Here is a 14,220-nt window from a genome sequence, read left to right as displayed (position 1 = left end):
TAGCTATTTCTAAACTATATAATTAACGTTATATTGGGAATAATGAAAAAACTTATCGTCTTATACTCAGAAATATTATCAAAATTTAATTTTATAATAGGTATATTTACTCTAGAACCAAAATTGAACGAGTTCTACTCAGACTATGTAAATTCGTTTTGTCTATATTGCGCATGGGCTAGAGAGAGAAAACAAACAGTGCGCTAACATTCTCTTAAGGATATTTTGTTTAACACTACCTTAACTTAAAGTCAAAATTTTATTTTATTGAAAGTAAGTATTATATACCCTATTTATGGCGTATATTCACAATATATACTAATTACCAATAGATACAATATGTGTTTAAGGTTAAAATAGATCTGTTGAATTTATGTACTTGTAATGTTAAATCTAGAATAAAATAAAATATTTTAGGGGGCAAAGCCCCCACAAGTCTGTCCAACCTAGAAACTGATTGCAACCCTAACAATTTAGCCCAATTTACGCCACTGTTATAATTTATTATTTAATTGTTAATCATTCGTTATTTTTATATTAGACATTACAATCAAACTAAAAACTTTTTTAATAAAAGTTTGTATGGAAGTTAATAATATATCATGTGTCGTAGGAAGTCAAATAGTGTACATGTAGGAGATTACCTTTTATAGGAATTTACAATTTTCCCCTAAATTTTGTACAGGTAGGTATATCTAAAAAAAAATATTCCAATTCGCAATCAACTTCTATAGACATTTATAGTAGGTAAATAATAAACGAATAAGAGTCCAATTTGATCATCAAAAAAACAGCAACGATAACGACCTAATAATATACACAAAAGTTCAAGCGCTACTTCATTATAAGAACTATAAGGTCTATTTGAGAAAAAAATAGAGATAGGTAGTGCCCTGATATTTATCTAAAATTGTATTTTATTTTTATTTTACCATTTGAAACTGACATCGACACCTCTGCAGTTTGCATACAACTGCTGAAATAAAAAACCATAGGTACACCAATTACCCTCATAATAACACTCATACCCTGGCCGTTAATATATTATAGATTGTAAACTAAAAAAAAATAAAAACTAATCTTCATGTCAACGCCACTATACAGTGTAACTAGACATATTTATTTAATTTTAATTTTTAATAATCGGATAACGTAATTATCAAAAATATAGCTATTTATCTTATCGAATAACGATTGTTTTAAAAATTAAAAATAGGTATCTATAATTGTTATAAATATTCCAGTTTTTGTAGCTTTTAAAATTTTTAATTATCAGTCAAAATTACATAATATATCATTAAAAATTAAATGACTTTCCAAAATAGTATTAACTAATATAAAAAATAGTTTAAAAATTTCTTTATAAAATATTTGTTCGTTTTCAACTTTACGATAATATTTTATACATTTAAATATTTTTAACACTAAGGTCACTAAGACAATAATTTATTGATCTATTTATTGTAAAAAAAATATTATTACTACAGAAAACAACTAGGTAGTTCTTCTAAAATCAAAATTATAATGTACAATAAAAGATATATTTTCGAAACTCAATTATTAAAATAACTTATTTAAGTACAATGTACATATATAGTTGTATAAAATTCAACTTCAAAGGTTTTTATAAGCGAAATTTAATGCATATAGGCTGCTTTATTATCTATATAAACGTCTTTTGTATCAACTCCGTCATCTTCGTCAACAAACTTGATACTCGAATCATTTATATACTCAGACTTTTGTTTATTTTTAGAAAAACACGCTTTTGGTGACGATGTTAGCGTTTTTAATGAAACACAGTCTTCGCTAACTAACGTCGATTCACTATCGGCAGACAACCTATTATTGTATTTATTGCTAATTTCGCAATTTTTTTTGCACTTATCGTTTTTTATATCCAAAATGGACATTTCCATACTTTCATAGTAATCGCCGGGACTTTTGTTCGATAAAGGAGGTATCCATAAGCAATAAGCCGGGTCCATTCCTATGTAAGATCCAGGCATACTGTTTGTGTTTTGAACATTATAATCGTAGTAATCCATTTCTAAGTCTGACACATCATGGCCGTGAATGCTCGAATCCGTACTACTAGTCAACGGATTTTGTCTATGACTTTTTGGACGGTCGTTCAAAGTTGATGTCGACTGAGTTATCTAAATAAAAATTAAGAAAAATTTCAATCATATAATATTTATTATTTATAATTGTTTCAAAAAATATAATATCAATACGAACAATTTTCCTTGAAGATAACGACGTTTGAGATACAAAAGGTGTACACTGATCTATTGTTGATGAACATGTGACTATATTTTCTGGTACTGTTTCACTTCTACATAAAATCATGTGTAATTTTCCATTATTAGAAATAAGTAGGTATACTCATATATTATTAAAAATAATATATATATTCGATAATAGCAATATAAAATATAAAAAATTAACTATAAAATTTACCCAGTCACAGAAATTGTTTCTCCTTCAACCGCATCATTTTGGTTTTCATCAATTTCCAAAATTTCTAGAATTGGTGGTACATGTGATTGTAACGTGGTAGTTGATGCCATACATTCATTATCGTTCAACATACTGCAAGTTGAACCCACTAAAAATAAACATTTATATTATATAGTATTGTGGCGAAAAATATTTAATAATTTATTTACGTACTATTAGAATGTTTGTCCATTGTAGTAATAGCTTTATGGTATTTGTGTTTACGTTCAGCGAATTGCAAGGAAAAACACATACAAGTTACTAGCAAAAATAATAAAATTGCTGAAATTGTAGCTAAAAATGAATCAATATCTGACATTAAATAAATAAAGTTGTTATTGAATTCTACATGGCTTGAATTTGGTAAAGACCCGTTATTAAATCCTGTGAGAACAAATAAAATATATTTATATATTATAACATTTGGATATAAAAATAATATCAAACATTTTTTTTAAACTAACCAATGCGATTTATTTGAGCGAAAAATCCTCCAAAGCAATCCCCATTTGATAGTACAGTTATACTTGAAAAAAATTCTACCAATAGGTATGATCCAGTTGACATAATAGGATTTGTAGAATCTGGAGTGCCTTCTAAATGTGCTAAAAGGTTAGAAGCTGTCGAGTCGCCATCGCGAAGTTTAATCCATTGGTTCGAACATGATAAAAACAGTCGAATGAAATCAAATTGTATAGTAGTTTTGTCTTCAGCCTAAATTTAATATATTAATAGTTTAGTAAAAAAATTATATAAAACGTTAATGTATAGCCAAAAAACAATAAACGGTATATAATTGAGAAAACAACGATAACTAAAAATCGCTCCATATATGGCATATCCGCATTATATTCATGTAAAAAAATGTTATTATAAGAGTCGAACACCATTAAAATTTAAAATATCAAATAATATTAATCATACTTTTATTAACCAAAACGATCGTCCAGGACATCCTTTCGTCGTGGCAGATAATGTTCGAGTAGCTTTAGACATGTGAATAACGCATCCACATCGACATTCAGTACCTAGTTCATCACTGACATATGTAGGCAAAAAACCGGTAGTTGGTGTATTATTGTATTTTTGAATTTGATGTTCAATTTTGCCACATTCATTGCCAGACATTTGTTTTTCACCACATGGTTCGGTTTGTAACGATGAACCCTAAGATCAATATTTAATGTTTTAATCTATTTTTTAATGTATACCTATTCATTATTATACCGTTTAATGATATTTACATGATATACGATTTTTTAATAATTTTCATAGTTGAGTTAACATAATAAACATGTGATAAATAAAATAGATGTTTAACCACATAGTAAATTTATATATTCTAGTATGATTCCATTATTATAACCATTTTTCTTAAAATTATCGGTATGATATTATTAGTATACGATGTACATAAGTATTCACAATTCATATATAAATAACTTTGATAGAAAATTAAACTTAAATGTGTCAAATGTGCAAATGTGTAATTTACAATTCTGCACCTACTTGACAAAATTTGGCTCCATATTTTGGCGGGGGCGAGTCACAAGTCCTGTATCTATTTCTAGTTCCTCCGTAACACGTAGTCGAACACGGTGACCATTCACTCCATTTACTCCATTGTCCAGAATCATCATCTAGTCGATCACGTGTTTAAATATTTTACTCGATTTATTAATTTATGTTATTACTTATTACTATTATTTATTATGCAATTATTAATCATTAGTGTAGCATACCAGTAATTGGTAATGTCGGCACACAGTTGGTGTTGATGTTTGTATACGCTCTGTTTATAGCTTGATTGACATAGACGAAACAATATTCAATATATTTTTCTGAGAACAATTCGCAATCGAAGTACACGTTATGACGGCCTTTAACTATTCGATGCTCAGATACGTAATGCAATTTGGTAGGTGGTAACAGTGTAGACACATCTTCGCGTTGTCGACCAAATAGTCTGATCTATGGAAATTCAAACATTTTTTAATATTTTAAATTTTAATACTTATCAACGTTTAAAAAAATTAAATTTGAAAATATTTTAAGCAAAAATAATCAATTTTTCTGATAATAAAGTTTTTTAAAACTTATAATAATATAATATTGTTAAAACATATAGAAAATGTAATTCAAATAAAACACAACCATTAATGCGATATGAACAAATTTTTAACTTGAATCAGTTTTGAATAAACTTTATTCAAAAGTTAAAATATATTTACAATACCAGACCAAGAAATTATATATACTTGGAAGATTTTCAAAAGATTTTAAGAGAGTAGATATTTACAGTTTGTTTATATAATGTATTTAGTTTGTATGTATGGGAGAAAAAACCTTTGACTAGGTATGCTAAAAATAAATACTCGACTTCTTTAATTGTATACACTAGAGAACGAATTAAATTTATTACTTTGTCTGACGTTGGCAAGATACACGATGGGTAGTGAAACATCACGGGAACACCACCACCGAGGTTATCACAAGGGAATATCGATTTCCCGTGTACGTTCAAGGAGAATTCATTGCTCGGAACAACCTTATTTTTAAGCAAAATAGAGTTAATTAAACAAATAATATTATTGTAGTAAAGATATTATTTTATAAAAATGCCTACCTCTAACTGCCCGTCCATGATGTGGGTGAAGGCTGCCCTGCGTTTGGGTGGCCTTAATACCGCCGTGTAAAAACCGGCGATACCGAAAACATCGCATTTTAAAAATATTTTCCTAAATCTCGGGTAACCACGAATTTGTTCAGAATGAACAATCTGCAACAAAAAAACAACAAGCTCGTATATACATCCGTTGAATTTGTGGTCAAATTATTTAAGCCGATCAATATAGTATGCACGCATACCAAATGTTCCATAGAACCGCGGGACGACTCTCTGGAGACGTTCTTGCACGCATTGGCAGATAGACCACAGTACATCAAGTCGAGCCAAAGCATGGGCACAGCAGACCCAACGGCAGGTTCACATTGAGGCCCTTCAAATTTCATTATGATTACGACTTGTTTCCACGGGTCTGGGTAAGTAGTAATCCGTTTTGGTTCGAATGATAAACTGGCTTTCGGCCATCGGACGTCGAGTTCAACTGTTTGTCCGTTCTATAATAATTTATTCATATTGTAATTACGCACATTTTATTTTATTCATTCGCTATTATACAAAATTGAACTTTTAGCTGTTAAATAGACATATTATAGTATCAGTCTAACCGCAAGACAAAGGAAGAAGGGGCAAAATAATTTTAATTTAAAACCATTGATTAAATTTAATCAATGTTAAAACACAATCTGAAGTAAAATACTAAAATATATTATTTTTATAATACAATATTCATTATATTAATGCTACAATTACAACAGAAATGTTTTCAAATTACACTAATTTCGACGCTATATTAATTTTAGGCTAGGTACGTGTTAAAATATATTTTTATCATCATAAAATATAGTCTACTTACTTGAATTATGTCATCATCCTCAGTGGTGTCATTAGAAATTAATTGAATTATATAGTGCCCCCCTTTAGTGATAACGCCACAATGTATGGTAACATTTTGCCAATTCTTATCGATAGGTATTGTACCCATTAATGTGTAATTGTCATTTTTGGCTTCATACAGCTGCACAGCAATACCTGGCTCCAATATGTCGATATTGAGGTCACCCATTAACGCTGTATAGTTAGATGTTACGTTTAACCATTCTTGAGCTATTACACATACTAAAATTTAAAAAAAAAACTATCATTAATAGTTCACAGGATTATAATAATCGTAACAATATATTGATTCAAATATAATCTAAACTTATTTTTAAGAATTTGATCTTGATGTACGGAGAATAATATTTTTTAATCAATATAGCCAGTCAGCTATTCACTATTAACTATTAATTATCATTATTATTATTTTTTTTAAACTTTCTGACGAAGTCATCTAACTTATTGTTGTTACGGTGTTTTTTGTAGAATTATACAATTAATAAAATAAAACTATCTATAGTTATAAGTTATATTTGTACATTTATAAATAAATACTTATACGTTATAACCTATAAGCATCTAGGCTAGGTGTAAATGTGTACCTAATATATTATTATAATTCATTATACTATTATGAACGTATAAGATATTTTAAAATGTGTATAAACACAAGTCGTAAATTATGTTTAATTACAAACCAATATCTCGGATAATTATATTTAACGAAATCGAGTAAAACAGCAAATAAACTTGTATTATATTATTTATATTAATTATTTCTGGCACCTGACTATCGCATATTTTTTTAACTACCCTCCCAAAAAATGTTTTTCGGTTACGTTTAGATCAGTAGTTTTTAACCTTTTTTAATACGACACACTGCTCTTCACAAAATTTTCACAGTACATACAATATTTTTTCTTCGACAAAAAACATTTTTTTTAGAATTATTTAATTGTTTACATCAAAATTGGATAAACAAAATTTTACTTTATTACACAATTTTAATATTAATTAATTTATATTTTATTATTCTATGACTTATTTTAATTTTTTTATAAAATAATTATTATAAAAAAAACTTTTAAAAGCTTGAGACACGCCGGCTAAAAACAACTGACCCAGATTAATGATAATTATTACCTAACCTATTATGACAACATCTAGTCAATTTGAAATAAAACTTACGTTTTAATATTATTTGTATACGTGAATTTGTTTCAATTAAGTTCTTAAGTTGGTATAAACATTTAAATAATTTCTAGTTATAACTTATAATGGATAAAGGTTTATTCAAATTAAATGTCCATGGATTATGGTACCAACAAATTTCTAATATGTACATAAATAATAATAAATACCTATGGTAACATTACTTAATTAGTACTATATTTGTATATTTAATATTGTATAGTCATTAATAATTACTCACTTCCCAGTATATATATATTATATTTGATATGTTCTCCAAATATTTATATTCTACTTACTTATTATATTTATGATTTGTTTGAGTTAAGTCTTAACATTGATTTTTATATAAGAAACCTTAAAAATAATATTGTTATATAATTCAATTTCTCCTGCATAATAGGTAGATGCATAGTTTTTAAATAATAAATTGATAGTATAATATAAGAAAATCAACTGTGTAAGAGTTTATGTTCGAGGGACAACAGTAATATTAAATTACAGTTTAAAAGAGGGTGATTAAGTCGTTTAAGTATTAAATAATTATCGATCATCAAAAATATATAAAGTAATATTTTTAAGAAGTAGAGTGTCCTAAACACAATATACCCTTATCTATAGTGTTAGATTTTAAGGAAGCAGCATTTTTTTATAAAGAAATTTACGTAAAAATAGTAAAATTATCAACTATCTATTATATAAATATTTAGCATATTATATACTCGACCACAAGTTTGGTTACCTACTCGTAAAGTCGTAAAGAGTATTTATGTTTTATCATATATCATGCCTAAGCATAGATAAAGCTTAACTACATATTGAAACAGAATATATTTGGATTTAAAAATAAAGTTATACGTGAATGTATTTAAAAATAAGAGTAACAAATCGTGAGTGATAATAGCTAAAAGTTGATGTAGATAAAAATAAAATTATTTAGTAAGTACTAACTTGGTAGTATCAAAACCAAATAAAAATAAAATAAATTTATCTAATACGACAAATGTATTGATAAAATAAATTAAAAATATCGAACAAAAACTAATGAAATTATAATATCTTAAATTTCGCTTATATATTACAAAAATATGAAAATTTTATTAAAATCATTAAATCTATATTACCTAATAATGTCTATATGGATCTATATTTTATAATTTCTGCATAAAATTACTTAAGAGGTATTAATGAGTAAGTACTTATCAATTTTAATTTTAATTAGGAAAATAATTTGACTACATACAGACAGGCAGACGGTAATGGATATAAGTACTATCATTTTACTTTGTGAGTATCGGTAGATAATATTTTACTGTCTAAAAGTACTATAATTTAATTATAAATATGAAAGTATGATATACATCTATTTTGTCATTTTAATAATTACGTATTTATTTTTTTAAATATTTAAGTAAAAATTGTAAATAATTATTTCATTAAGTTTTTACGTGATTTTTTGTGAAATGTTTATTAGGCTACTATTTAATGAGAAAACTGTAAACCCTGAGGCTTGAATATAAATATAATATTTTGTGCCTATACTTACTACTTAGATATACAGTATTTATGTGTAAGTTAATATGTTTAACACGCATTTTTATATAATAATGAAATATTATAGTTTATGTTTCGTTAAATATTTTTAGTTAATTTCAAAAATTTAATTCGTAACCTAATTGTATGTAAAATTAACATTATATTCAACTTAAAATTAGAAACATTTATGTTAGAATATATTATATTATAATTTAAGTGTATGTACTTGAACATAAAATGTATGGAATAACTATAATAACTTAGGTGAGTATATATAAGTGTATAGTGTATTTATATACATATAAATTTATGTTTTTATAGGGTGTACCTATGGTTAGTATTAGAACATTTAGAACTCATATTATATACATTATACATTCTTTATTTTCAATTTTTCAATTAATAACAATTATAACAGTTATAAAAGAGATGAAGAGATAGATTGTTAAAATAACGATTTATATACATTTAACAAAATATTTGTTTGTTTAAAACTAAAAAAATGTTCATGTAATTGAATTTAAATTTAAATAATAATTATTTTAACACTACCAAACTGTAATACGTTTAGCTAAATAAATAAACATCCATATAGATAATACGGATAGCCTGCAATGTACTTATATACGCGTACTTTATATACGTATTATATAAGTACTTAACTATTATAATACGCGTAGATGACGGATATCGATATATATTACTCCAAAAATCGAAATAATAAATTGTAATACCTATTCTTTAAATGTACACTGTATGTATATATATTCTATACATATATATTATATCGTATAATGGTCACGAACTCATAACAACTAATGTTGCGTGTTAAATGTATTTTAGGTTTTTTTTTGTAGCTACTAAGGTCAATTTAACATGAACCTAGTGTAAATATTGATTGTATTGCTTCATGTCCCCCTAACATCTTAACTCTTAAGTATAGTAAAACTCCATTAAGATGAATGGAAGTATGGAAATGGAAGTCCCAGTCATTTTTATATAAATATAATACATGCGAGCTCTATGTTGACTTATGCACATATTAAACAACAACTGACTGTATAAACAATATTCTATGTATATGTACCTACGTACTCTACATACATAATAATGTCTCAAGAGGGCGCCTATTCGTTTTGTTTGCTTATTGCAACGTTTAAATACTTTATTTTAAACTGACATTACCTAACACTAATGATTGTTTACTTTTCTAAAAACAGATTTATCACTGCTAAAATAAAATGTTTTTAATTGTTTATTTTAGAAGAACATAATTAATTTTAAAACATTATAGGTAGGTATCTCAATAAAAAAAATCAACAAAGACTGAACAATGACTTATAAATATTATATGTACGTGAATATGGTTCGTACTTACCGATGGTTAGACAGGAAGTGACATAAAAAGTGTTGAAAAATGTGATTCCAGGATCAATCATGTTTTACTTTTCACAATTATTTAATCAAACATTTCTCATAAAATTGTGTAGAACATCGTTCTAAAATACAATAGAAAAATATTTATAAAATAAATATAATATTGTCCACATATTTTTTAATAGTTGATAAATCGTTGAAGTTATAAATTATACTTACTATTAATTCAAATTAAAACCAAATAATTAATTATTTATTTTAAGAAAAAAAACTACATTATATATTCAGATTGACGGAATTAATTATATATTATTATTAGTGATTTATTATGAATTAATTATTACTCGTAGTGCGATATAGACAATAAAAAATACTACACATTTAACATTTCATAGAAAATTAACCTATGATTGAGAATAGGAGCTATAATTTTTTTAAACCTAGATATTGCACTAAAATATTAGTCTTCTCGTTTCACACATAATACGATATAATATTATGCATGTTTTTTATACACATTTCGATAACGTGTATATAACCAGTGGTAGAGTGAAAAAAGCACATGGGTAATTTACTGCTGTACCTATGCTATACATTTATATGTTTAAGTATAATTATTATTTATTATATTGCACAAGTAATAAAAAAAAAACAAAATAAATTGACGCGTATATTATGGACATATCAGCAGCACACGCGAACGCTACATCACGACTGCAGGATAATATGAATGGACGCCGCCGCGACGGACGTCAGAGAGCATATTCCCAACCCCTATGTGCACGTATTATGTGTGTGAGTAACTTTTCCTTTTGGGGTATATTCACCCTCGCGCAGTAGGGGCGCAACCTCGCGGACCTTTACTCAAACTTTTATCGACTGATCGCACGTTACACGCCACACGCTTTATTATACTGCGGACCGGCAGTCACTCGGATTTTACGGCCCTTTGTCGTGGATCCATTTCGACGACCAAACTTTCGTATGTCGTATACAATATACATCATATTCATAATACATTCATATGATGTATGGGGTGTATGTGCTAAGGGAGTATATGGGCTTGAATTAGAAAACTATTCAAAGTGGCCAGTGGGATGCAAAGTGTAAAGAGGAAATGCACGTACCTGTAGATTTAAAAATCTGATGGATTAAGATAATATGTTAATATATACCTATAATTAGAATGGGTACACTAAAATATTTATATATGGGAAAGCGGGGTATTACCGTATGTGGGGCAAAATCGTATAATCGGAATATTATCAATAATTGTTATCATGATGTGGACATAAATTGAATACACCAATTTGAAATGTTTTTTGTTTATTTATTGAATATAATAATGCACGTGTTTTGTCATCACGTTTTTAAAAAAAATATGACCAACGTTTTTAAACTAGTTTACTAAAATATTATCAAAATCTAAAAGACTGAATTTTCAAATGAAAAAATTGTACAGGCGTGTTTTTATTATTATTCAATAGCTAATTAAGTGTAATTTACATTTGTAGTTTAGATTCATTCATTTATTTACTTAATGTTTCATCTAAAGCTCTATTTCTTTTAAAAGCCTTGTGGGGCAAAATCGTATAGTTATACACCATATATGGTTTTAGCACATTTATATTTTAACTATTGCTATGGTTCAATTTAACCAAACATTTTAATTGTATTAAATTGTGTTGATAATTTGTTAGCATTTTGAAAGATTAAAAATATTGTTTAGGTAAATTTTTAATTAACAAAGTTGAAAATATACATAATATTTGACTACCTACTACTTGATATTTTAAATGTTGTTTTATATTTTGTCATACTTTATAAATTAATTAAATGAAAGTCCAATACAAATTGATAATTTTCCAATAGATATGATGAACTATGTTTTTGTACAACAATTTTATCCTCACAAGATTTTGCTCCAGGGTACATACGAATTTACCTCACACTTGGGGTAAATCCGTATTTTTCCAAAAAAAAGTAAAACACAAATTAAACATTTTTATAAAAAAAAATGTAATTAAGTTACAAATAAAAGTTATAGACCGTAAGTTTTTCTAAGTATAACAGTTAAAAATATTTAATTTCGTAAAAAATTACATGATTTATAATAAGCTATGAAGGCTTAACCATATGGTACTGCACTGACTTATAAAGTACTAAGTATAAAGTAACATATAAAGTACCCCCTTCCCACCACAATTCGTACAAGATATGGGTAATATAGGAATATATACGGGTATAGGGTCGTCACTCGTGAAGGGTACCTGTACGCAATTATTTATTTAATAATACTGCTGAGTTTTTGTTACTTGTATAAATCTTTGGCTATTGTTAAAAAATTAATAAGTTTTTATTTTCAAAAAAAAAACAGGTACCTACTTTCTGCGTTTCGCCCATGAATAGTAGATCGATATTGTTAAAAATACATTTACGCGGGCTTTCCGGGTCTGGCAACTTACAAGTGCCAAGTACTTTTCGGAAATGCACCAATCAATTAAATACTATAATTATCGTCATACTAGCATGGGTTTAGTATGACGTGTGAGTTAGATGATCGATCGGCGATGAACAAACAAATTTATTGTTTTACCCCTTGTATACAATATACATAAATAAACTATAACTATATAAGAATTAGATACATTAACTGAATACTCGTATCATATTGTAATCATTATTATGAGCCATATAATATTATTATAAAGGTACCAAAATATTAAATAGGTATCTATCTATCTATTTTCTAATAGCTACCTATGTAATATTTATCTACACAATATAGGCGCCTAAATAGGTATATATATATATATATATATGTATTATATTATATCGAATAATATGTATCCAAATTATCATTTGTCACGAAAAAAGTAAAATACAGCCATAAAATACATAAATTTAAAACTAATTACCCATGTTTTAACAATAAATACCTTTTTTTTTCAAGTTTAAATCGACGACGTCGTGGGGACCGCTTGCGCATTACGTCCACGAAACAATAAATACCTAACTATGTTTCCATGTACGTATATTATACATTTAAATTTTAAATTAAACCAATTCACACGGCTTATCTATATAAACGATCGATCATCGATGAGTCCAGTGGCGTAATTTAGTGGTCGTAAGGGTTTGCACTTGCCTCAAAATATAATCCAGGAGTATAAATTTTCAACCCCTGAAAATTTCCATATTTAAAGTTCATTAGTAAAAAATTTAAAATGGGTTGGTAATTAATTAACTACGAAAGTAATTTATGTTTACTGATATATTTAATTAATTAATTTTATTATGGACAATTTCATTATTAAGCTATCTAAGGTAAGTTATACATGGATATCACATTTTTTAAATTATTGGATTTTAATTTGAAGTATTTCAATATGTTAATTTTTTTTTTTTTGTGTGTGTGTGTCTTGTTTATATAACATTATATCTCTGAAATTTGAATTCATTACTGAATATGAATGTAATAACAGTATAAGCGGTATAAAATAATAATATCTATAATAAGTGTGATAGTTTTATATTAATAAATTATAAGTATTATTAAACTCAATAGTTGACAGTCAAATCTATAATTGTTCTATTCAAATATTTTTTTGCATATGAATAGAATTTAATAACAATAATATGGAAGTGGAAAACTATTGTTACTCGTTTAATACTTTAATAGGTAGCTATATTAATATATTATAATAAAATTTATACAATTTCTAAACTAAATATAAACAATAACCAAATAAATGGATAATAAATAATCCTGCACGAAAATAAGTCTGATTCAAACAATTTAGACCAAAATTGAACAATTTAAGTTCATTAAATCATTAAAATCATTTTTAGTTATAACATATTGCATAAACCCGAATGCAAATCTCAATAAAATATCTATAATTTAAATACCTATCATAATAATATGATTAATTAATTACAATACATTTCTAATTTTCTGCATTGTCCCTGTGAATTGTGATGTTAAGTGTCAAATTACATTGCGGCATTGAAAAAAAATTACCTTGGAAGACCTTCACCCTTTGTAACTTCATAATTTGAGAAATAGTCTCTTCCTCCCCCCCCCCCCATTGAATTACTTCTGGATTTAT

At 26.6% G+C, this 14,220-nt stretch overlaps 1 protein-coding gene across 2 annotated transcripts; it reads right to left on the bottom strand.

Moving 5' to 3' along the window:
• Nucleotides 1-1,479: 1,479 nt before the first annotated feature.
• On the bottom strand, nucleotides 1,480-10,380 carry LOC113552778. Of its 2 annotated transcripts, XM_026955702.1 has the most exons (14): nucleotides 10,328-10,380; nucleotides 10,110-10,230; nucleotides 5,982-6,244; nucleotides 5,371-5,622; nucleotides 5,129-5,281; nucleotides 4,925-5,050; nucleotides 4,245-4,473; nucleotides 4,012-4,142; nucleotides 3,427-3,669; nucleotides 2,967-3,216; nucleotides 2,677-2,886; nucleotides 2,464-2,611; nucleotides 2,242-2,338; nucleotides 1,638-2,159 (listed from the first exon to the last, which is right to left on the bottom strand). In XM_026955702.1, exons 2-14 carry the CDS (start codon nucleotides 10,168-10,170, stop codon nucleotides 1,638-1,640), a joined length of 2,685 nt encoding a protein of 894 aa, XP_026811503.1. In that variant the 5' UTR covers nucleotides 10,171-10,230; nucleotides 10,328-10,380. The 2 variants fall into 2 exon arrangements, with proteins under 2 accessions (XP_026811504.1, XP_026811503.1); XM_026955703.1 differs by lacking the exon at nucleotides 10,328-10,380 and having other exon boundaries at nucleotides 1,480-2,159; nucleotides 10,110-10,170.
• Between the last annotated feature and the right edge of the window lie 3,840 nt (nucleotides 10,381-14,220).

The sequence above is a fragment of the Rhopalosiphum maidis genome, chromosome 2, assembly GCF_003676215.2.
Source record: "Rhopalosiphum maidis isolate BTI-1 chromosome 2, ASM367621v3, whole genome shotgun sequence".
NCBI classification, from domain to species: domain Eukaryota; kingdom Metazoa; phylum Arthropoda; class Insecta; order Hemiptera; family Aphididae; genus Rhopalosiphum; species Rhopalosiphum maidis.
The sequence above is the reverse complement of the archived record's forward strand: the minus strand, read 5'-3'. Positions and strand labels throughout refer to the sequence as shown.